Source organism: Hippoglossus stenolepis, chromosome 23 (assembly GCF_022539355.2).
Source record: "Hippoglossus stenolepis isolate QCI-W04-F060 chromosome 23, HSTE1.2, whole genome shotgun sequence".
In the NCBI taxonomy this organism is placed as follows: domain Eukaryota; kingdom Metazoa; phylum Chordata; class Actinopteri; order Pleuronectiformes; family Pleuronectidae; genus Hippoglossus; species Hippoglossus stenolepis.
In genome coordinates, this window is record NC_061505.1 from 198,800 (window position 1) to 223,256 (window position 24,457).

General features: G+C 46.4%; 2 protein-coding genes across 6 annotated transcripts; one reads left to right on the forward strand and one right to left on the reverse strand.

Moving 5' to 3' along the window:
* Positions 1-1,662: 1,662 nt before the first annotated feature.
* Positions 1,663-2,774, reverse strand: LOC118102776 (high mobility group protein B2). The gene is given in 6 exon segments (XM_047338961.1): positions 1,663-1,800; positions 2,119-2,293; positions 2,371-2,522; positions 2,627-2,685; positions 2,688-2,726; positions 2,729-2,774. Coding segments are annotated over 6 exon segments (594 nt in total). The 3' UTR covers positions 1,663-1,677.
* Positions 2,775-6,174: 3,400 nt separating this feature from the next.
* ctc1 (CTS telomere maintenance complex component 1) lies at positions 6,175-23,902 on the forward strand. Of its 5 annotated transcripts, none has more exons than XM_047338929.1 (25): positions 6,175-6,320; positions 6,746-6,845; positions 7,618-7,729; positions 8,200-8,422; positions 12,970-13,202; positions 13,657-13,786; positions 13,892-14,194; positions 14,275-14,397; positions 14,728-14,957; positions 15,122-15,281; positions 16,332-16,546; positions 16,769-16,938; positions 17,009-17,123; positions 17,436-17,844; positions 17,948-18,037; positions 19,231-19,368; positions 19,483-19,529; positions 19,698-19,789; positions 19,881-20,016; positions 20,086-20,154; positions 20,248-20,407; positions 22,997-23,052; positions 23,154-23,310; positions 23,392-23,506; positions 23,574-23,902. In XM_047338929.1, exons 1-25 carry the CDS (start codon positions 6,270-6,272, stop codon positions 23,669-23,671), a joined length of 3,732 nt encoding a protein of 1,243 aa, XP_047194885.1. In that variant the 5' UTR covers positions 6,175-6,269; the 3' UTR covers positions 23,672-23,902. The 5 variants fall into 5 exon arrangements, with proteins under 5 accessions (XP_047194885.1, XP_047194886.1, XP_047194887.1 ...); XM_047338930.1 differs by having other exon boundaries at positions 7,618-7,717; XM_047338931.1 differs by lacking the exon at positions 17,948-18,037.
* The last annotated feature ends 555 nt before the right edge of the window (positions 23,903-24,457 follow it).

Sequence of the window (24,457 nt, forward strand, 5' to 3'; positions counted from 1 at the left end):
TCACAGCGGCACTCCGCGTCCGGTGTACCCGGCGTAACTACTGTAACCCGGGGGAACTACTGTAACCGGCGGAACTACTGTACTGGCGGAACTACTGTAACCCGGCATACAGTAGAGCTGAACACTCGGGAAGTCTTCCACACAGCTGGCAGTGTGGAAGACAGCTGCGAGCAGCGCAGCGCCGTTCTCCAGCGCGCAGCCGCCTGGCTTTTACCAGGACGAGCATTTCTCCGCTGGTCAGCCCCATAGACTGTATATATAAGGTCAGCCCGCGATTCTGCTTTCTCCGCTTGTTGTTGTACCCGTTGAATGTCGGGTTCGGGTTACAGTAGCGCTGAACACTGCGGAAGTCCTCCACACTGCTGCTGTGTGGCGCTGACACAAATTCCAGCTCACGCACGGGAGAGCGGCGGTCGCTCCCGAGCAGCTGCTGCAGCCTCCCAGTCCCAACGATCCAGACAAATGCCACATTGAGTGAATCGCGGGCTGACCAGCGGAGAAATGCTCGTCCCAGAACAGCCCGGCTGCGCGCTTGGGAACGGCGCGCCAGCCTCCGGTGTAAACCCGGAAGTAACGAGTGTGGGGGACGGGGGACGGGGGGCCAAGACCATGTAGGAGACTTCCAGTGTATTGTTACGACACAATACCCAGGAAGCGCAATCGAGTCGCTCAAGCATGACGTTTCTGACTTAGAGGAACTATAACAAAACACGCGAGTGTTTTTTCCCCAGAGTCTTTGGGTTGGTACACATGAGCCAGATACCCACATTAACCTGGAGAAGCACTAACAAAGTGGAATTTGCATGCTATGTCCCCTTTAAGTAAAAATTGTGTTTTACTGTCAAAGTGAATTATTCAGACATTCAATGTTTTATTCTTTATCTTTAAATGTCAGTTTCTGTCAGAGCTTTAACCACAAACAGAGAATTTTATAGTTTCAACTTTAAATCATCAGAATCGGCCACATTCCGTTCAGCAGACAGCTACCGGCCTCAAGGGGGCGTCAGAGGGGTTGATGTGTCTGATTGGTGGGTGGTGCAGGATGAGGACCTAAAGGAAGACAGTGTGATGGAGAAAAGACACATACGCAGTTTTTCACTCAGCCGCTCGTTTTATTATAAAAGTTGAAGTTTCTACTTTGACAGTGAGGAAAGAAAAACTCCCATAATCCTCCAGTACGAAAATAAAAAAACAACAAGATGAAGCGCAGGGGGCAGGTTTCCATGGCAACACACAGGGACAGTGGGTATGGGGGAGGGTGCAGGAGTAACCATGGTAACAGTGGTGGGGGGGTTTACTGTACTATCCTGTGGACAGTTTAACATCTGATGACACACACAGTGATCCAGCGTGTGTGTGTTTCAGAGTGACCTCTGGTCATGTGACACACCAAGCGTCATCAATATGATTATTGATCTTTTCTGTGATTGGTCCCAGAACAACGTCTCCACGTGTCACAAGAGAAAAACGTTTCATTAAAAACGTGACCCAATAAATCAATAATTAAAATGATCAGCTGATTGAATTCAGACAGCATCCTGTCACACGTTACCGTGGAGACGGAGGGCGCTGTCTCCTCCGTTCAATCAGCTGTCAGAGACCCCGCCTCACTTTAACCTGTTAAAACCGTCTGAAACACACACACGCCTTCTCTCATCCAGCTGCTGCTCGTCGTCTCTACTCATCATCGCCGTCCCCGTCATCATCGCTGCCTCCATCGTCATCCTCCTCTTCCTCTCCTCCCTGAGCTGAGGAGCCGGGGTTCCTGGCGTACGCGCCGCCGCGGTACGCCACCATGTCCTGACAGAGAGGGAAGCAGTTTAGCCGATAGCCAATCAGAGGTCAGGACTGCACACATGCCCACATTCTCTTCCTGATTGGTACTTTTCAGTCACATGACACAAACTTCAGTTGGTTGTAGTGTGTGACTTCACCACTAGGTGTCACTGGATGTCGTACATTTGTCACGATCTTGAACCGGTAACGAATGATGACGGAGACATGTTTTAGCTCCGCCTCCCTGAATGATTTCCTGAACGAGTCTGACTCGAACACAAACTCCAGAAAATGTCCAGACTTGAGTTGACGTGTGAGAAGTTTGAGTTTGGTGCGACTCACCCGGTCGTATTTCTCTCGTAGTTTCTGAGCCTTCTCTTCGTACGGTTGTTTTTCAGACTGCGACAGTTTGCTCCACATCTCTCCCAGTTTCTTGGCACAGTCGCCTATAGACAGACCTGGAAACTGCTGCTTCACACTGGGACGGTACTCGCTGCAGAAGACGAAGAAGGCCGACCTGCACACACACACACACACACGGTCAGGTTGTAGGTCCACCAGTATGGGTCAGAGGTCAGGGGTCAGGACACTTACGGGGGTCTTTTAGGTGCGTTGGGATCTTTCCTCTTGCGGCCCTTCCTTCCGTAGCCCTTGGGGGGGACGTAGTCACTCATCTCTCGGTTGTAACGAACCTTGTCGGCCTTCGCCATGTCCTCGAAACACTTCTTATCAGTGGCAGTCAGACCCTGAGACAACACACAGCAGGATCACACCAGAGCAGACAGACACCTGTCTGTCTACATGTCTGTCAGTCGCTGTACCAGTCTGTCTGTCGTCATGTCTGTCCTACCTTCCATCTCTCGGAACACTTCTTGGAGAACTCAGCGAAGGTTGACAGACTGCTCCGGTTTTTCTGCGCTGCTCCTCTCGACACGTCTGAACGAAGAAGCGTGCGCCGACGTCTTCCCCTTCGGCTTGTTCACGTCTTTACGCATCATAGTGACGGCCTGAGAGAGAGAGAGAGAGAGAGAGAGAGAGAGAGTTATCATTATTGATCCATCAGATGATTATTGATCAGATGACCATAATCAATGAATCCGTGTTTAATGTGATGATATAAAATCAAAGTGTATTTTAATATTAAATGATGTGTCTGTGTTAAACTGTGAATCATTAGTTCATTATGAAAGTTACAACATGTAAATAACAGTGGACCCGGGCCCGTCACTGTCACTGGGAATAACAAAGAACTACTGGGGCTCCATTTTCTCTGCCGGGGAGTCAGGAGGCCGCAGACCGGCCTGGAGCCTCCGTCTGCCCGCTACAGCGTTGGAGCGTCCCGCCGGGATGCGGCTGGTCGGCTCCCCGGTGACTGCGCCTCTCAGGGCGGCAGAGGTGAAGCTGACGCTGCGTGTTCATGGAGCTGTTAGCTTAGCGATGCTAACGGGCTAGCTCCTCAGAACAATGGGCCACCATTTGCTTCCCGCCGTCTGCGGAGCTAGCCCCCATCCCCTCCGCTAGCACCAGGCTAACCGGCTACCAGCCGCAGAGAGAGACGCGTAATCACCGACACGTTAGGAAACACGACGCCGACGCGGTCCCTTCACACGCGGGACATTTAATGTCAAGCAGCGGCGCCGAGCGGCCGCGACTGCAACGGAAACATGGAGTCTCTCTGGCAGCTACGCATTTTCAACGCAGGGCTCCGGCTATGCTCCGGAGAGGTCAGCGTTGTATGGACGGGACAGGGCTATTTCTGGCATTCATACTCCAGAATGGGCGTTTCGTGTTTACAACAACACGTTTGGATCAGAGCCCGCAGCGCGCACACGGAGAGGCGGAGCGGGGGGGGCACACAGCCGACCACCGACACCCTCCTGCGGCCGTTTGATTCCCGTCTCAGCCTCTTTACGGAGCTTTTATCACAGGATGGAGCGGTGAATCAGACTGCTCATTGTCAGTGGATGAGCTCCTGCGGCAGCGAGCACGACCCCGGTACTCACTCGTCAGGGGGCGGCTACAGGCGGGTTTCTGGTCCGGGGCTGGCTCGGCTCTGGTTCGGCTCCGGTCTGGTTCTTGTTGATGTTCGGACGCTGCAGCAGCGACTGGAGACGTTGGTTCACTTTCAAACTGGGTCGAGCTCGAGCGCGGCCCCGCCCCCCAGCAACGCCCCCGTTGGTTATTCCGGATCGGGGGCGGGGACAGGGTCGGACGCGGTGGGCGTGGTCAGGCTGGATACTCGCCTCTAATTGGCTAGTTGAACTGTACGTCAAACCTCATTAGGATTGTCAGCAGGGCGGGAATCCTGCACTCACAACAGGGCGGGGCTAATTTGTTTGGCTGCGTGTGATTGGTCCGAATCGGTGTATGTCAAATCAGGCGGCCAATCCTCGAGGAGGTGGAGGAGGGCGACAGAGCGCAGCAGTGAAAGGGAAGAAGATGGAGATCGTTTAAAACATTTTTAATGATCAATGAATCGATCGATAACAAATCTGTTCTCCTCCAAAATGTTGATGCAACAGCAGGAGGCGCTAGTTAGTGTCCAGGCCCCTCCAGTCAGAATCATATCCCATTCCAGACATCACATTCTAGATACAACAGTCCAGATATCACATTCAGATACAACAGTCCAGACATCACATTCCAGACATCACATTCCAGATATCACATTCAGATACAACAGTCCAGACATCACATTCAGATATCACATTCTAGATACAACAGTCCAGACATCACATTCTAGATACAACAGTCCAGATATCACATTCTAGATACAACAGTGCAGACATCACATTCTAGATACAACAGTCCATACATCACATTCCAGACATCACATTCCAGATATCACATTCTAGATACAACAGTCCAGACATCACATTCTAGATACAACAGTCCAGACATCACATTCCAGATATCACATTCTAGATACAACAGTCCAGACATTACATTCCAGATATCACATTCTAGATACAACAGTCCAGACATTACATTCCAGATATCACATTCTAGATACAACAGTCCAGACATCACATTCTAGATATCACATTCTAGATACAACAGTCCAGACATCACATTCCCCGATATCACATTCTAGATACAACAGTCCAGACATCACATTCTAGATATCACATTCTAGATACAACAGTCCAGACATCACATTCCCGATATCACATTCTAGATACAACAGTCCAGACATCACATTCCCGATATCACATTCTAGATACAACAGTCCAGACATCACATTCCAAATATCACATTCTAGATACAACATTCTCAATACAACAGTCCAGACATCACATTCCCCGATATCACATTCTAGATACAACAGTCCAGACATCACATTCTAGATACAACAGTCCAGACATCACATTCCAGATATCACATTCTACATACAAAAGTCCAGATATCACATTCTAGATACAACAGTCCGGATATTACATTCTAGATATCACATTCTAGATACAACAGTCCAGACATCACATTCTAGATATCACATTCTAGATACAACAGTCCAGATATCACATTCTAGATACAACAGTCCAGACATCACATTCCCGATATCACATTCTAGATACAACAGTCCAGACATCACATTCCAAATATCACATTCTAGATACAACATTCTCAATACAACAGTCCAGACATCACATTCCAGATATCACATTCTAGATACAACAGTCCAGACATCACATTCTAGATACAACAGTCCAGACATCACATTCCAGATATCACATTCTACATACAAAAGTCCAGATATCACATTCTAGATACAATAGTCCGGATATTACATTCCAGATATCACATTCTTGATATATCAGTCAGTCATTATTCATATATCATTGAATATAAATACACAAACATAATAATATTAATAATTAAATAGATAAATAATTGATGGTTAAGACAAATAAATACTTAAAACTGATAATATACAACATGAAGATGATAATATATAACATGGTGATGATATATAACATAGAGACAGATAATGTATCAGATATATATACAGTATATAACAGTCTCACTCTTAGCTGAAGCCTGATTCTGTGTAATATTATTTTAACCACTAGAGGAGCTGTATTTTCTTCTGCCAGTTCTCTCAGTGGACCACCAGGTGAGTATTAGATGCAGTTCTGTTGTTGAGCATCAGGTGGCGCTGGAACAGGGTTCTGGCTCATCTTCTTCTTCTTTGTTCGTGGCAACCAACGTCAAAGCGCTGTGCCGCCACCTACTGTGTTGGTGCGCCATTGCATCAATCTTATTCATCAAAGTAAGTAATAAATAAACCGAACATCTTCTCCGTCAGGAAAATAAACTACAGCGAGTCTGATCGATCGATGATTGATCGATGATTGATTGATTGATTCTCTGCGCGGGACAGATTTGAGCCTCTCGAGTCACCGTAGTTCAGGGGTTTGACGACAGCGGTCTGATGACATCACATAGGAGCGACAGGTTTCGAGGAGGAGACGTGAAGTCGTCGCGCGGAGAAGATGAACTCAGAACAGCTGTTTGTGGAGCACATGGACGCGCGTGGGGACTCGGTCAGTTCACTGTATCACAAAGTAACTAACTGTAGCAGAAAGTAACTGTAACAGTGAGTAACTGTAGCAGAAAGTAACTAACATTAACAGTACTGTCACTGTGGGTAACTGTAACTGACTTTAACAGTGAGTATCTATATCAGAAAGTAACTGTTTCACAAAGTAACTAACTACTGTAAGAGTGAATAGTTGTCACAATGTAATTGTAACAGAAGGTAACTGAACAGTGAGTAACTATCAGAAAGTAACTTTCTCAAAGTAACTAACTGTAACAGTACTGTGACATAAAGTAATTTGATCACAAAGTAACTATGAGTGAATACATGTAACAGAAAGTAGCTAACAGTAGTGTAGTGGAAAGTAACTAACAGAAAGTAACACGTGGTGTGTTTACTGACAGTGGGAGTTTTCTGTTCTTCCTGTAGGAGGCGTCCTGGTTAAAACACGTCCTCAGCTTTGTCACACAGCAGGTGTGTCCGCTGCTCACTGAGCCCGCCCCTGCTGCTGCTGACGACTTATTGACAGGTCAGTCATCCAATCATCTTCCAGTGTTTGCAGGATGTTAGTAGGTGCATCTGATGCAGCAGTGACTCAATGAGATGCACGCTGGTCCTAACACAATGCATGCTGGTTAGAAGTTTTGTCTGACTTCCTCCAGCGCTGCCAAACTTCACCAGGTCATGTGACCTTAAAACATGGCGGAGCAAGCCGGTCTGTGCAGCCGCCAGCAGATCAACACAGGAGCAGTCAGAACCAGTCCAGGTGCATTTGAGACGGACTGGAGGTCTGAACGATGAGGCAGGATTTCTGGTTATCAGGGTAACATTGTGTTAGGACCAGCATGCATTGCGTTTGGACCAGCATGCATTCTGTTTGGACCAGCATGCATTCTGTTTGGACCAGCATACATTGCGTTTGGACCAGCATGCATTGCGTTTGGACCAGCATGCATTGCGTTTGGACCAGCATGCATTGCGTTTGGACCAGCATGCATTGCGTTAGGACCAGCATGCATTCTGTTTGGACCAGCATGCATTGCGTTTGGACCAGCATGCATTGTGTTAGGACCATCATGACACCTGATGATTACACTGATTTAATATTTATTGATATATTGATGGATTGATTTTACTGAATGATATTTATGAATTATATTGATTAACATTGATTGATTTTAAGGATTCATTGATCCATATTGTCTAACGATTGATTAGTTATTAAAGTAGTTAAACATCAATTTCCTGCCTGGATGTTACCATGACGATGATGAGGTCACCTCTCACATGTTGTGTTACAGGAGTTGTGTTGTCTGATGTGTGTGTGTCTCTAAGTGTGTGTGTGGTGAAGACGCTGCAGGAGATCACAAGTGTCACACACACGTTACCTGTCAGTTACAGGTACGACTACAGGTATCTGTCACTGTCGTTCTGTGATGTGGACGTTGGTGTCGTGTTTTCAGAGCCTTTACATCAGTTACACCAATCTTTCTCTTACTTTCTCTTTCTTTCTCTCTCTCTGCCCTCTCTCTCTCTCTTTCTTTCTTTCTTTCTTTCTTTATTGATTAGAGTTTATTTCAGAGGAATTCAAACGCTGAACATCAGACACTGACTCAGGTTCACTGAGCTTCATTAATAATTAATTACCAGTAATCAATAATTTAATATTATAATAATAATCAATAACTAACCAGCTGCAGCTGCTCACTCAAAGATAATCCAATTATCAGCTGCAGCTCCATAAAATCACACAGAGTGAGACATCTTCTCTGTAGAGGATCTCGGATGTCATCAACACTAAACAAGTTTATATTTTGGATCAATAACCTGATCAAAGTTTGAATATGAAGAATGTTTGATTTGACCTCTGACCCTGTCTTCAGGCTGGTGTCCGTCTCGGAGCTGGTGTCCCAGCAGCACCTGGCCTGTGTCAGTCACCTGTCCTGGAGCACCAATCAGCAGCGAGCATGGGCGAGGGAGGCGGAGCTCTCTCTACCAGGCAAAAAGGCTCTGCCACGGGTCAACTTGTTGCTGATTGGCTGTCTGAGAGAGGGGCGGGGCGGAGAGTGGCGGCTGATGAACAGCAGCGGGAGCGTCAGGTGTGAGGTGAGTGTCTGAGTCTGTATATATAAATATAAATATAGGGCTGTCAAACGATTACAAATTTTAATCCCCAATTTTAATCCCCATTTTCTCTGTATATTGTTGTGGGAACGGAAAGATAAATGACAGAAGGCGGATATATACATTTACCTTTTTTTTTATTTTTATTGATGACAAGTCCAAATGATAGAGATATTAAGATTGAAAAATACAATCAAACTAAAGCATACCACACCATAAGTCTCTTTGCTTTGCCTCTGAGCAAACATAGGATGTGGCAAGATAACCTACTGGTTGTAAGGACACAATTTGTAAACAACAATACTTACAGACGACGCGTTAGCCCGCAGAAGAATAACACAGTTTATGTGTAGAGCTGACGTCTATAAATAACGCAAATAACTTAACTACTTCCGGGGAGATTCACACCTTGACCCCTGGCAATAGTTATGTACCTGAACTGCCCCAAGGGGGTGCTGTTGCATAGCTAAACAGAATACACATTTGAGGGACAGAACACTGAGCCCATCTGTAGAAGCAGTGTTGAGCCAGTTCACAAAAAGAACGAGTTCCCAGTTCAGTTCATGCAGATGAAGATGAACTGGTTCAGGTTCACAGTTCATGTTTTATTGGGAGGATTCAGGTGACAAACGTCCGGTCGTGTGTTTGGTTCTGAGTCGATGGAGTCGGATCGTGTCTGCGTGTCGCTCATTCTAACACTGAGTCCTGACTGAGCGTCTCGTGTTGGACTGAACATGTTGACGAGTCATTTCCATGATGTTTCAATGAGTCTGATAAACTGGAATCAAACCAACACTCAGTGACTTCCTGTGCTGATCAGGTCCTGAGAACTAGTGATGAGTGTGTATTAGTTCCAGTGAAGCCGAGTGGAGGAGGACACAGAAACTCCAGCTCGGTACAAACCAGCTTCTGCTCTGATCCTGAAGCAGCTGATCCCTGAGCAGCTGAGTGAGTGGGGGGGGGACATGGAGCGGCTAATTCTGCGCATGCGTTAACTATGACAGCCATAATATATAAAAAGACAAATAACTGAGAAAAGATAATATATATATATATACACACAGTATAAATCCATCAATCAAATTTTATTTGTATAGCCCATATTCACAAATCCCAGTTTGTCTCATGTTCTTTAACAAGGTGAGACGTCCTCTGTTCTTAACCCTCAACAAGAGTCAAACTACTAAAACCTTTAACAGGTAAAGAAGGTAGAAACCTCAGAGACACATGTGAGGATCCGTCTCCCAGGACGGATCCTCACATGTGTCTCTGAGGATCCGTCTCCCAGGACGGATCCTCACATGTGTCTCTGAGGATTCGTCCTGGGAGACGGATCTCAGAGACACGTGAGGATCCGTCTCCCAGGACGGACACAAGTGAACAGATGTCACGTGGAACAGAGAACATCAGAGAGATCAGAGTATTTACAGCTTTGATTAGAATAAACACTTTGTAGCTGAAGGTCAATGAACTGATGGATTATTGTCAGTAATGGTCGAGTATCTGAGGAGACATATTATATATCAAGCAGTCTAGTTATGATCATAGTCCACGATCGGGATCCACCACGATCATCGGATGCCACTAAAGTCCACAATCATGATCGAAGACAATCATGAACTACAAATAAACCTTATCAATATATAAAGAAGATCAGTTAGTGTATATAAGGTAATTTTTATTACCTTATACCTTGCACCACTAGGCGCAATGCATTGCAGGGCGCAACGCATATTGTTATTCGATGAGTATATTCTTATTATGGGTGCCTATGCATCGCCCTGCAATGCCTATTGTTACTGTTGCACGAAACTTAATATTCTTCGTTCTTCTTCCGCAAATTTTGTCGCACATACACGAGACCTACAAAGAAACCTGTGGAATTACGTTGAATGGTGTAATGTGACTTTCACAGAGCGAGAGGCCGAAAATGACTGTTTTTAGACCCTTTTTTCTTCACTAAAACTGCTCTCAAATCCACAAATGGAGGTTCTCAGACATGATTTTTGGATAAAAACGAAGTTGAAGAACTTTCCTTCGCAGACATGTCACTCTCAAATCTCTCGGACCTGTGCTTCCGTCCGCCACGAAAAATCGAGAATTATTTCCGAAACAGACTCCCATTGAGTCTCATGTTAATTTTACTGAAATTTCTGGAAAGAGCAAAACTGAAAAATAAAACCTAAATCGCTCCCACGGCCCCATTTGTTAGCTCTCACCAATACAAAATATATCTGGTTGTTGTTTAAAGTCTTGTGATTCTCAAAATGTTTTCATTTTACAGATAGGACTTATAGTTTTGAGTAACAAGCATTTGTTTGCAGAGAGCGCTAGAGTGAAGAAATATATTCGCCCCATTGGGTGCAATGTTAATTTTCACTGGACATTTTGGAATGAGAATTACGTTTCTAAATTGCTCGACGGCCTCTTTTTTGACTCTAACCAATAATATAGATATCTGCTTGTTCGCCAAAGTCTTGTGATTCTCACGGGGTTTTCATTTCACAGATAGGAGTTATAGATTTTGAATTAGAGCATTTAGTTTGCGACGTTCTCCAGACCTCAGACGTCTCCCTCGCTCTCTTTCACAGGTGCGGTCGTTAGTGAAGTCACACGCAGAGGAGGGGCCAGAGGGGAGGCCGGGTCAGGGAGGGACCAGAGGGAGGGGCCAGATGGGGAGGGGCTGGTCAGAGGGGAGGGCCGGGGCAGATGGGAGGGCCCAGGTGGGAGGGGCCTGGTCAGGGAGGGCCAGAGGGGAGGGGCCAGAGGTGTTGATCAACACTATATGTAGTGAGGTGGGTAGAGCAGTGGGACAGTGACTCAGAGGTCGGGAGGTCAACCAGGTGAGGGCAGAACCTTAACATTGACTTTTCTTTGTCTGATGATTTGAACAACAATGTGATTGGATCAGTGGTTGAGACGCTGACTCAGTGATCCACTGGTCGGGAGTTCAAAACCCACTGAAGCGAAAATATATATTTTTTCTTACATGTCCAGTTGCACTCAACTTCAATATTGACTAATTGTTATAGCGCCACCTAGTGGTCAGTGTGAAAATGAAGTGTGAGCAATCGGTCCCAAATTGCACACACTTCATCAGATTCCTGACCTGAAGAGACCTATGAGTGTGTATGCAGTGTTAGTGATAGCGCCACCTACTGATCAAGTCTCTCTCTCTCTCTTAAACCAGCCAGCCTCTCTCTCTCTCTCTCGCTCTCTCTCTCTCTCTCGCTCTCTCGCTCTCTATCTCTCTGTCTCTCTTAAACCAGCCAGCCTCTATCTCTCTCTCTCTCTCTCTCTCAAACCAGCCAGCCTCTCTCTCTCTCTCTCTCTGTCTCTCTCTCTCTCTCTCTCTCTCTCTCTCTCTCTTAAACCAGCCAGCCTCTCTCTCTCTCTCTCTCTCTCTCTCTCTCTCTCTCTCTCTCTCTCTCTCTCTCTCTCTCTCTCTCTCTCTCTTAAACCAGCCAGCCTCTCTCTCTCTCTCTCTCTCTCTCTCTCTCTCTCTCTCTCTCTCTCTCTCTCTCTCTCTCTCTCTCTCAAACCAGCCAGCCTCTCTCTCTCTCTCTCTCAAACCAGCCAGCCTCTCTCTCTCTCTCTCTCTCTCTTAAACCAGCCAGCCTCTCTCTCTCTCTCCTCTCTTAAACCAGCCAGCCTCTCTCTCTCTCTCTCTCTCTCTCTCTCTCTCTCTCTCTCTCTCTCTCTCCCTGTCTCTCTCTCTCTCTTAAACCAGCCAGCCTCTCTCTCTCTCTCTCTCTGTCTCTCTCTCTCTCTCTCTCAAACCAGCCAGCCTCTCTCTCTCTCTCTCTCTCTCTCTCTCTCTCTTAAACCAGCCCGCCTCTCTCTCTCTCTCTCTCTCTCTCTCTCTCTCTCTCTCTCTCTCTCTCTCTCTCCTCCAAACCAGCCAGCCTCTCTCTCTCTCTCTCTCTCAAACCAGCCAGCCTCTCTCTCTCAAACCAGCCAGCCTCTCTCTCTCTCTCTCTCTCTCTCTCTCTCTCTCTCTCTCTCAAACCAGCCAGCCTCTCTCTCTCTCTCTCTCTCTCTCTCTCTCAAACCAGCCAGCCTCTCTCTCTCTCTCTCTCTCTCTCTCAAACCAGCCAGCCTCTCTCTCTCTCTCTCTCTCTCTCAAACCAGCCAGCCTCTCTCTCTCTCTCTCTCTCTCTCTCTCTCTCTCTTAAACCAGCCAGCCTCTCTCTCTCTCTCTCTCTCTCTCTCTCTCAAACCAGCCAGCCTCTCTCTCTCTCTCTCTCTCTCTCTCTTAAACCAGCCAGCCTCTCTCTCTCTCTCTCTCTCTCTCGCTCGCTCGCTCGCTCTCAAATTGGCACAGTCTGTCTCTCTCTCTTAAAGCAGCCAGTCTGTGTCTCTCTCTTTCCAAAAAAAAAAGTCTCTCTTTTCGCCGGCAGCAAGCAAGGCACCCGTTCGAAATTTCTCGGCAGGAGGAATTTTCTAGTTTTTACTACACTGTCAAATTAAACCTTTATTTAAACAGGAAGTCGTTCTAAGTTGTCCGTCACCTGTCTGTCCCTCTGCAGTTCCTGTCTCTCTCTCCTCACTGGCTGAATCGACTTGTCTTCCTCCCTCACTGGAACTACATCCCCCACAATGCCTTGGGGCAGGATGAGGCTGGCGGTTACGTCGAGGTGATTGGTTCTCCTGTGCTTCTGTCTCCTGGTCCTGAGCAGGGATTGGTTTCTGCTGACGGAGGAGGGGCGGGGCTTATTAAAGCAGTGGGCGTCAGAGAGGCTGCAGCCTTACTGCACATCAGGTAAGTCAGCTGACCTCTGAGCATGAGGGATTCTTACTTCACGAAACAGACCAGTTCAAGTCCACCATGTTGTTTTTATAACACGTCATGAGTGAAATAAGCAGTAAAACGTCAAATAAACTATGTTAACTACTCTTATGATTCTGAAACATCTGTAATCAACACACTCACTAGTTAAAATCCTTCAAGTCCCAAACACAGTTGGATTTTACCAAAGCAGAAACAGTGTTTCAGCCTTTTGAAGCTGTTTTGTTTGTTTTTGGTCCAAACTGATCGTGTGGGTTCTTCAACAGCTCGAACAGATTTAGAGCTGAGTCACCGTGGTAGCTGCTGTCTGTCTCTGCCACACACACACACACACACACACACACACACACACACACACACACACACACACACACACACACACACACACACACACACACACACATATATATAATAAAGTGTCTCTCAGGGTTCGAGGTCAGAGAGCGTCTGTCTGTGGACAAGTGGGTTCAGTCTGCCCTCTGCTGGTCGTGGCAGGAACAACCTTCTTCTGCTTCACACTGACTGAGGAGAGACACTCGGTGTCCGTCCTCGTAAAGGTAGAAAGATCTCAACTGATCGATTTGACTCAGTACTGACTCGTGTATCGACATTAAAACATTGATCCATATTGAAACCTTGATCTGTATTGACTCTGTCTGCAGGACAGCAGCAGGTTGTGGTGGTCTCAGTGTGTGTGTGTCGGTCAGAGTGTGTGTGTGACAGCGTTGCGTGTGTGTGTCCTACGAGGCTGGAGAGGAAACAACATCCTGTGTGTGACCGACCAGTCTGAAATACACACAAACTACACACCAGCACACACACCTGTGAACGACACACACGCTGAATCCCAGTCAGACACGCCCCCTTCCATGATGTTGCACGCTGATGATGATGTTTCTGAGGAGGCGGAGTCTGAGGGAGAATCAGGTGGGAGTTTGAAACGGGCCAGAGTCATCAGTTACCAGGTAAGACTTCACTGAGCTCTGATTGGCTGCCACAATGTCAGTTTACCTGTGTAGTTAACCACACCCCTGTCCTCTGATAGGGCATAGTGACAGAGGTGGTGAGTGAGGGGGCGGGACTGTACGTGATTGACAGGAAGGTGGGTCTCTGCCTGGCCTATCAGCCGACTCGGAGGAGGAGCCTGAGAGCAGGAGACTTTGTAGAGGTGAGTACATGCTGCTCTGTGATTGGTCCTGTAACTGTAACTAACTAAATGTAACTGTAACTAACAATAACTGACTGTAGCTAAGTGTAAATGTAAGTAACATTAAAATTAAATTAAATGTAACTATAACTGTAACCAACTGTAGCTGTAACTAACTCAAAGTAACTGACTAACTTTAAGTAACTGGCTGTAACTAACTCTTAATGTAAGTAACTGTATTTGTAACTAACTGTAAATGGGGGATCCACAGATCCAGTCACATGACCTGTGAACATCGTCTGTGTCAAATGTTCTGTTGTTAATAAAGTTTGATTGAATGTCGTCCTGTAGCTCCACAACGTCCATTTCCTGTACAAGCCCTGTCCAGACTTCTTTCCCAGCATGCTTTGCACATGTCTGCGCTCCAGCATCAGGGTCACCAGCTTCAGCAGGGTGGGGGGTGGTCCACCTGACACCACCTGTCCAGGTGATGGAGCGTTACCACGGTTACTGCTGGAGAAAAACAGGGGTGTGTCCGAGTACCTGTGGACATGTCACCTGAGCTCACGGCTCTCACACAGGTGAGGTCATTGAACGCATCACAGAGGTCAGAGGTTAGGTCGAGTATGATTACAGATGCTCTGCCCCCTGAGGGCACAGAGCAGTAACTACATCACGTCAACACAGATCTGAAACTGTGTGTCTGTCTGTCTGTCTGTCTGTCTGTCTGTCTGTCTGTGTCCAGTCTGGTTCCCAGTGTGTTGAAACAACAGCAGCAGCAGTGTGTGTGTGTGTTGTCCTGGAAACTGATGGAGTTAATGTGGGGAAGAGAAAGAGGACGAATAAGACGGAGAGACATCTACTCAGAGATGTTGGACGAGTCTCACACGTGTCCTCTGACTCAGGTAGAGACCTCTCGCCTTTCACTGAACCCTATTAACACCTACAGTGTCTCTATGTCTCGACTGTGTCTCTACAGTGTCTGTGTCTCTACAGTGTCTCTGTGTCTCTAATGTGTCTCTACAGTGTCTGTGTCTCTACTGTGTCTCTACAGTGTCTGTGTCTCTACAGTGTCTCTGTGTCTCTAATGTGTCTCCACAGTGTCTTTATTAGGGATGGGCACTATAGGCTAAAAATAATATCGCGATATTTCAAGGACATTTGCGGTAACGATATTTACGACGATGTAGAAACAAAATAATGAACAACGTTTTATCTGTGATTGCAGCTTGAAGGCAGCAGCATTTATTAGCATAAACAAAATGAAGGGCATTCTCCCTGTTTTCCTTCTTGAGACGTTAGCACCAGGTTTCTGGTCGACCTGTGTGACGGCCTTTTCTTGTTCTAACAGCGCTGGATCATCCTTTGTCTTTCTGTGACCAGTTTGTGCTGAGGTAGGCCTGTTTGCAGCTGAGCATCACGGAGCTGCCGCTTCCAGCTGTGAGCAAGGGAAGCCACAATCTATTTTTCAACTCGCACTGTTTGCTCAATCCTGGGGTCCTTCACACTCCTCTCCGGAGATAAAGAAGTGGTGAAACAAGTTTGTTGTGTTTACACCTTTAGCAGTAGCAGTTTTCTTGTATATTTTTCCCACGGTTGGGGGTTAATTGTTACCGGAAGCTACTCTGCTCTCGCTTTCAGTCATGTTCTGGCTTGTGGTGTTGTTGTGCGCACCAAGGAACGTAAATGCGTCATACGTCATTGCGTCGCTATATCATTAATATCGCGATATGACACTTTAATCACATAAAAATGAATACTGTTATTATCATGGACGGTATGATATGGCACAGTCTTTATGTCACTACAGTGTCTCTACAGTGTCTCCATAGTGTATGTCTCTACAGTGTCTCTGTCTCTGTGTCTCCACAGTGTCTCTATGTCTCCACAGTGTCTGTGTCTCTACAGTGTCTCTATGTCTCCTGTGTCTCTTCAGTGTCTCTGTGTCTCCACAGTACAGCGTTGACCCTGCAGTCCCTCAGTACGTCAGTGTCTCAGAGCTCGTCCTGTCTCTTCAGTCAGACTGCTGGTCTTCAGTGTCTCTCAGATCTCTGTTGCCTCTTGATGGATCCAGTCTGACCAGTTCTGAGATTAATGCTGCTCTGGCCTGGTCCTGCTGGACTCAGAGGTCTGACCCCCGGGACGACCTTCACCTCGGAGACGCACTCAGGTAAAATGTGACCTTTGACCTGACTCGTCTCAATGATGGAACGTGTAAATGAATGAGAACTAACTCATCCCGATTGTTTGAAATGATGAATCCAACACTGATCATCACATTTTGATCGATTTCAGAGAAGCTTATTCACTTAAGGTTAAAGAAACTGTTATTACATGTTTATATTCAATATTAATGTGAACTTTAGTACTTGCCCCCTCTGTGCTCTGACAGACAGCGCCCCCTGCTGCTGGTGGGGATTTTGGAGCTTCCATCTCAAATGTCTGAAAGTAAACACACTCTGCAGCTCCGAGACGGCACAGCAGCAGTGACCTGTATCGTCACAGAAACCAGTGAGGAAGAGGAGGGAGGTCAGAGGGCGGCTTTCAACACTGCCTGGATAGGTACCCCACACACACACACACACACAGGCACGCGGAGGTCAAAGGTTGAATAAATGCGTGTGTGTTGCAGGTTGTCTGGTGTGTGTCCATCAGTTCACCATGGTGACGGAGAGATTCCTCCAATCAGATTTCCCCTCCTATCAACACCTGGACCAGGAGCAGTTCATCGCACAGAAACACTGCAGGTACACACACACACACAAACACACACACTTTTTGCAGTTAAGTAAGTCAATGTATACAAATTAATATCGAATTATTTCACATAACAAATCCCCCCGCCCTCCGTATCCTCTGGATCTAAATAAATGATATCATAACACATATCAGTGGGTTAGAGACACAGACGCACACAAAAAAAAACATTAAATAAAATAAATTCTCACCTGTCACCGAATTTCACAGCAGACTAAAATAAGAAGTACGTGTTTCATACATAAAGAAGAATAAGTTGATAATTGACGATGACCCACACACGCTGTTTTTCTGTTTGACAGAGTTTATCTTCAGTTCTCTCTGGACCACCTCCACATCCTCAGTCCATCTGTCGCCATGGTAACTCTCCTGAGACAGAAGGGCATGGCGTCAGCAGGTGATGTCACTGACAGGAAACAGCCGGCAGAAGAAGGGAAGGGGAGGAGTGAGAAGCCGGACGTCCCCCACTCTGCCTCCTCTGTTGCCATGGCAACAGGCCCTGTGGGCAGCACCCCCCGGCCCTGTGTTTCCATAGTGTTCAGGGTGGAGCAGAAGGGGGGCTTGGCCTGGAGGAATATGGGTGATGAGGGGGAGGGATGTGTACTGGACTTCACAGTCCGAGTTGCAGTGATTGGTCCAGTGGTCAGCTGGGGGCGTGACCCAAAGAACGTCCAAATGACAGATAGAGAGACAAAGAGAGAGGAAGAGAAGGTAAGGACAGCAATACACCTGTTTGGTTTGTAGATCCCATGATGCACCTGGGATTAGTGTGTTACCTTTGTGTGAGTGTGTATCTGTGTGTGTGCACATGCAGGTGATCCTAGTGTTCTCAGGTGTGTCTGCAAGATGGTTCCCTCTCCTTCAGCCTGGATGCTACTACAGACTTGTAGCTGCTAACGCTCAGGTACACTCACCTGTAGCTGCTAACGCTCCAGTAAACTCACCTGTAGGTGCTAACGCTCAGGTACACTCACCTGTAGGTGCTAACGCTCAGGTACACTCACCTGTAGCTGCTAACGCTCAGGTACACTCACCTGTAGCTGCTAACGCTCAGGTACACTCACCTGTAGCTGCTAACGCTCAGGTACACTCACCTGTAGCTGCTAACGCTCAGGTACACTCACCTGTAGCTGCTAACGCTCAGGTACACTTACCTGTAGCTGCTAACGCTCAAGTAAACTCACCTGTAGCTGCTAACGCTCCAGTAAACTCACCTGTAGCTGCTAACGCTCAGGTACACTCACCTGTAGGTGCTAACGCTCAGGTACACTCACCTGTAGCTGCTAACGCTCCAGTAAACTCACCTGTAGCTGCTAACGCTCCAGTAAACTCACCTGTAGCTGCTAACGCTCAGGTACACTCACCTGTAGGTGCTAACGCTCAGGTACACTCACCTGTCAGCTAACGCTCAGGTACACTCACCTGTAGCTGCTAACGCTCCAGTAAACTCACCTGTAGCTGCTAACGCTCAGGTACACTCACCTGTAGCTGCTAACGCTCAGGTACACTCACCTGTAGGTGCTAACGCTCAGGTACACTCACCTGTAGCTGCTAACGCTCAGGTACACTCACCTGTAGCTGCTAACGCTCAGGTACACTCACCTGTAGGTGCTAACGCTCAGGTACACTCACCTGTAGCTGCTAACGCTCAGGTACACTCACCTGTAGGTGCTAACGCTCAGGTACACTCACCTGTAGCTGCTAACGCTCAGGTACACTCACCTGTAGCTGCTAACGCTCAGGTACACTCACCTGTAGCTGCTAACGCTCAGGTACACTCACCTGTAGCTGCTAACGCTCAGGTACACTCACCTGTAGCTGCTAACGCTCCAGTAAACTCACCTGTAGCTGCTAACGCTCAGGTACACTCACCTGTAGCTGCTAACGCTCAGGTACACTCACCTGTAGCTGCTAACGCTCAGGTACACTCACCTGTAGCTGCTAACGCTCAAGTAAACTCACCTGTAGCTGCTAACGCTCAGGTACACTCACCTGTAGCTGCTAACGCTCAGGTACACTCACCTGTAGCTGCTAAAATAAACACATTTCCACTTTGACTAAATTCAAAACATCATCACATGATAAACTCTCTGTCAGGATCCCAGTGTTCTGATTGGTTGTGATGTTTCTGGGCGGTGTGAAATGGAGCTGCACACTGACTCCACCCTACAGATACTATCTGATTGGAGGGTCCACACCCTGACACGCCCACTGCAGCTGCACACTTGCAGACAGGTAAACACACGCACACACACACACACACACACACGCACACACGCACACACACACACACACACACACACAAGAGAAGTTAAAGCCTGTTCTCTCTCTCTCTCTCTGTGTCCTCAGGCTCTCTCGCCCACAGTCCTGTCTGTCTCTGACGTCCTGGACTGCAGGTAAACACTGACGCCCCCTGTGGCTGCTGCTTTAATAAACATGCACTGATGTGTGTGTGTGTGTGTGTGTGTGTGTGTGTGTGTGTGTGTGTGTGTGTGTGTGTGTGTGTGTGTGTGTGTGTGTGTGTGTGTGTGTGTGTGTGTGTGTGTGTGTGTGTGTGTGTGTAGCTCAGAGCTGGTTTGTTTTCAGGGTCTGGTCTGTGACAGAATCAGTTTGAACAACAGGACGTCTGAATGTGGACACACACATACAAACACAGGTAAAAACACACACTTATGTGTGTGTAATAATAACAGTTTAACACAGTTGTCCAGACACTTATGTGTGTGTGTGTTCATGAAAACGTTCAGGTGTCCGTCTCACCATGTGTGACCGAGGTGGGAGGAGTCTCAAGGTGTACCTGGACTTAAGCCACACACCCTACCCACCTGGCCTGTTGCCAGGCAACACACTGAGGCTGTCTGCTTTCCAGAGGAGGCTGTCCAGGTAACACACACTCACGTACACACATTGACATACACACACCGACACAGACCTGTGTAACGTGTGTTTCAGGACAGGAAGTGTGTACTGCAGTATGTTACCTGTCAGCTCCGTCAGTGTCGTCTCTCTGGGAGATTCCAGGTAACGACTCATTTACACCATTGATGTTTTGATCTGTTACGTTCTCCACCACGCGAGTTATCCACGTATGTCTTTTTAATCGTTTTATTTCAGATCTGCTCCACTTCCTCCTGCTCCCATCATGCATCTGGGTCCATGGGCTCTGAGCGGGGAGCAGAGATGCACTGTGGGTCGGGTCAAAGGTCACGTGGTGTGTTTTCTGTTTGTGCAGCTGCAATGGAGCTGCTCGCTGTGTGGGAGTCTTTACTCTCAGGTAGGTGTGTGTGTGTGTGTGTGTGTCGTGTGCGTGTGTGTGTGTGTGTGTGTCGTGTGCGTGTGTGTGTGTGTGTGTGCACTACCGTTCAAAGGTTTGGGGTCACCCAGACAATTTCGTGTTTTCCATGAAAACTCACACTTTTATTTATCAAATGAGTTGCAAAATGAATAGAAAATATAGTCAAGACATTGACAAGGTTAGAAATAATGATTTTTATTTGAAATATTAATTTTGTTCTTCAAACTTTGCTTTCGTCAAAGAATGCTCCATTTGCAGCAGTTCCAGCATTGCAGACCTTTGGCATTCTAGCTGTTAATGTGTTGAGGTAATCTGTAGAAATGTCCCCCGCTTCCTGAAGCCCCTCCCACAAGTTGGATTGGCTTGATGGGCACTTCCTGGTACCATACGGTCAAGCTGCTCCCACAGCAGCTCAATGGGGTTGAGATCTGGTGACTGCGCTGGCCACTCCATTACAGACAGCAGACCAGCTGCCTGCTTCTTCCCTAAAGAGTTCTTGCATAATGTGGAGGTGTGCTTTGGGTCATTGTCCTGTTGTAGGAGGAAATTGGCTCCAATCAAGCGCTGTCCACAGGGTATGGCATGGCGTTGCAAAATGGAGTGATAGCCTTCCTTATTTAAAATCCCTTTACCTTGTACAAATCTCCCACTTTACCAGCACCACAGCAGCCCCAGCCCATCACATGACCTCCACCATGCTTGACAGATGGCGTCAGGCACTCTTCCAGCATCTTCTCACCTGTTCTGCGTCTCACAAATGTTCTTCTGTGTGATCCAAACACCTCAAACTTTGATTCGTCTGTCCATAACACTTTTTTCCAATCTTCCTCTGTCCAATGTCTGTGTTCTTTTGCCCATATCAATCTTTTCTTTTTATTGGCCAGTCTCAGATATGGCTTTTTCTTTGCCACTCTGCCTAGAAGGCCAGCATCCCGGAGTCGCCTCTTCACTGTAGACGTTGACACTGGCGTTTTGCGGTTACCATTTAAAGAAGCTGCCAGTTGAGGACCTGTGAGGCGTCTATTTCTCAAACTAGAGACTCTAATATACTTGTCTTCTTGCTGAGTTGTGCACCGGGGCCTCCCACTTCTCTTTCTACTCTGGTTAGAGCCCGTTTGTGCTGTTCTCTGAAGGGAGTAGTACACACCGTTGTAGGAAATGTTCAGTTTCTTCGCAATTTCTCGCATGGAATAGCCTTCATTTCTAAGAACAAGAATAGACTGGCGAGTTTCACATGAAAGTTCTCTTCTTCTGGCCATTTTGAGAGTATAATCGAACCCACACATGTGATGCTCCAGATACTCAACTAGCTCAAAGGAAGGCCAGTTCTATAGCTTCTCTCACCAGCAAAACAGTTTTCAGCTGTGCTAACATCATTGCACAAGGGTTTTCTAATCATCCATTAGTCTTCTAAGGCGATTAGCAAACACAATGTACCATTAGAACACTGGAGTGATAGTTGCTGGAAATGGGCCTCGATACACCTATGTAGATATTTCATTAAAAACCAGACGTTTCCACCTAGAATAGTCATTTACCACATTAACAATGTATAGAGTGTATTTCTGATTAATTTAATGTTATCTTCATTGAAAAAAACAGTGCTTTTCTTTGAAAAATAAGAAAATTTCTAAGTGACCCCAAACTTTTGAACGGTAGTGTGTGTGTATATATATATATTAGTGTTGCAGAGTATACCAATACTACAAAAGTATCGTGATACCCAGCCATTAAAAACGTTATAATACCTAATTCTATTACTCATTGATACTTATGAATGATGCCCGGGGCACAGCAGCTGCTGATTTACCTCAGTTCTACAGTGGAGCTGCTACTGTCAGAGCTGTTTTATAGCGTTTATAATGAAAATGACCATTAATGTGTGAGTGAGAGACAGAGAGAGAAACTACTGTCCATCACCTGATGTTCTTAACGTTTAATACAACTACAGATTTACTGAGGTTTCTGGTATAACTACAGTATTTCCTTGTATAAAAGTTGTCCTGTGTACTCTAATAATTACCAGTACTTTACAGTATGAAGCTGGCATCTTCCACTCCTGCAAATATTTCACAATAAAAATCTTTTAAAAACAAATGAATGGATTCAGTCACCAGAAACACTGTAGTGCTTTTATTTTGAAAAGGGTGTTCTACAGAAGCATTTCTGTTTGTGACAGATAAACATTGAAACTGCTGAAAGATAATTTTCTCTGTATATTCTGCTATGAACTGCTCAGAACATCAACATCGTGAAGAGCAGCTCTGAACAGCAGCTGATTATATATAGCCTACATGCATAAATATAAACAAACAAGAAAACAATCTTATTGAGCATGGAAATAATAAACATAAATAACATTGTTAGTTTGACATTTCATGTGATGAAGCTCAAACTCAGGATTTCCCTTCTCACTACTGGTAACAAACTAATTTTATTGACTCAGATAGAGACTCTGTTTTTAAGAAAAGTATCAAAACTCATGACTTGGTATCTGTATAGAAACAAAGACTTAAGTTACATTTATGTTTTATTGATGTAAATAAACAAACCTCTCTCTCTCTCCAGTCTTGTTCCAGTTCTCAGTGTCGTTCGACCACCTCGGTCTTTCAATCCAAAGCAAAGTAAGAACACGGATCAATACATTCCTCATTTGTCACTATTGTTGTATTCATATTAATATATCGGATATATGTATTGATCACATTGATGATGTATTGATCAGATTGGTGATTGACGACGGGACAGGTGAGGCTCACGTCTGGTTCTCAGGTGCTCTGGTTCGTCCTCTGCTGGGATTGGCTGATTCTCAGTGGGAGGGGCTTCAGAGGGCTCTCAGGGTCAAAGGTCACATCAGAGTGTACCCGCATGGGCGGAGCATGGTCAGTGTCACTTCCTGTATGTAGCAGCTGCAGGTGGATCAGTGCAGCGGTCAGACACACCTGTACCTGTCTGTCTCTCAGGTGTGTGACGATGACGACCCTCTCCTCCACTTCCTGTCGGCCGTGTGCAGCAGTGATGTCGTGTGTCGGCCGCTCTCCCTCACCTGCAGGAAACACAACAACCAGAGACCAGAGGGTAACACACACACACACACACACACACACACACACACACCGGTGATGCTGATGTGTGTTTATTTCAGAGATGAGGAGATTCAGTCGAGGAGACAGAGACTTCATGACCAGGATGACTCCGCCTCTCCAGCTCACCTGTCTGACTGTCACACCTGACGTCACATGACATCATGTGTCGTCATGTGACGTCATGTGACCTGTACCTGACGTCATGTGACCTCTACCTGACGTACCTGGCTAAGGTTAACCCTAACACATGTTGAAATGTGCTTTGATCATGTGATCTGAGGTCACCTGACTCCCTCACAGGATGTGGTTTAGGGTGTTGATCTCCACGTCACCACCAGGTGGAACCATTTCATGTGTTTTAATGATGTAAATAAAGTTTCACGTGTTCTCTCCGTTTCAGCTCTGATTTTACACCAACTTTCTGTTGTCATGGAAACATGACAAACATGCACATGCGGTTAAATGTAGAACACATATATATTTTTACATTTAATTTCGAGGTAAAGTTGATAGTGTCCCAATAGTAGACATTTTTCAGAAACAAAAATAGGGTTTGGATTTTAACACTTTACATTTATGGACGTATGGAGCAGAAGGAATTCTCAGATTAAAAACGTAGGACACGTCACTGAAGGCTTCAGCCAATCAGAGCAGAGCTCTGACGTCACAAGCACCTCTGGCTGGAGGACATCTGTCTCACTGCACTGAAGCGACTGATGGACTCCAGTCCTCCAACTGCTGCTCCTGGGAACTGATGACTCACTAGCAGCTCTTTTTCTGATTGGCTGCTGAAGCTGAACTGAAAGTAAATGTGGGGACATTCCACAGACGCTGCGTTCAGGTGCTGCAGGAAATCTTAGTCCTTATATTAACTCAGCTATTGGAACTGATCCAGTCCTGGTTTCCCAGTGACACCTGAAGGCATCATGTGGTCCAACTGGTT

Bases quoted from the DNA above. Each gene is read 5' to 3' on its own strand.
- ctc1 (XM_047338929.1), top strand. From the start codon at position 6,270: ATGAACTCAGAACAGCTGTTTGTGGAGCACATGGACGCGCGTGGGGAC. The intron at 19,369-19,482 runs GTAAACACACGC...CTGTGTCCTCAG, and splicing joins AGCTGCACACTTGCAGACAG to GCTCTCTCGCCCACAGTCCT. The intron at 20,408-22,996 runs GTAGGTGTGTGT...CTCTCTCTCCAG, and splicing joins GTGGGAGTCTTTACTCTCAG to TCTTGTTCCAGTTCTCAGTG.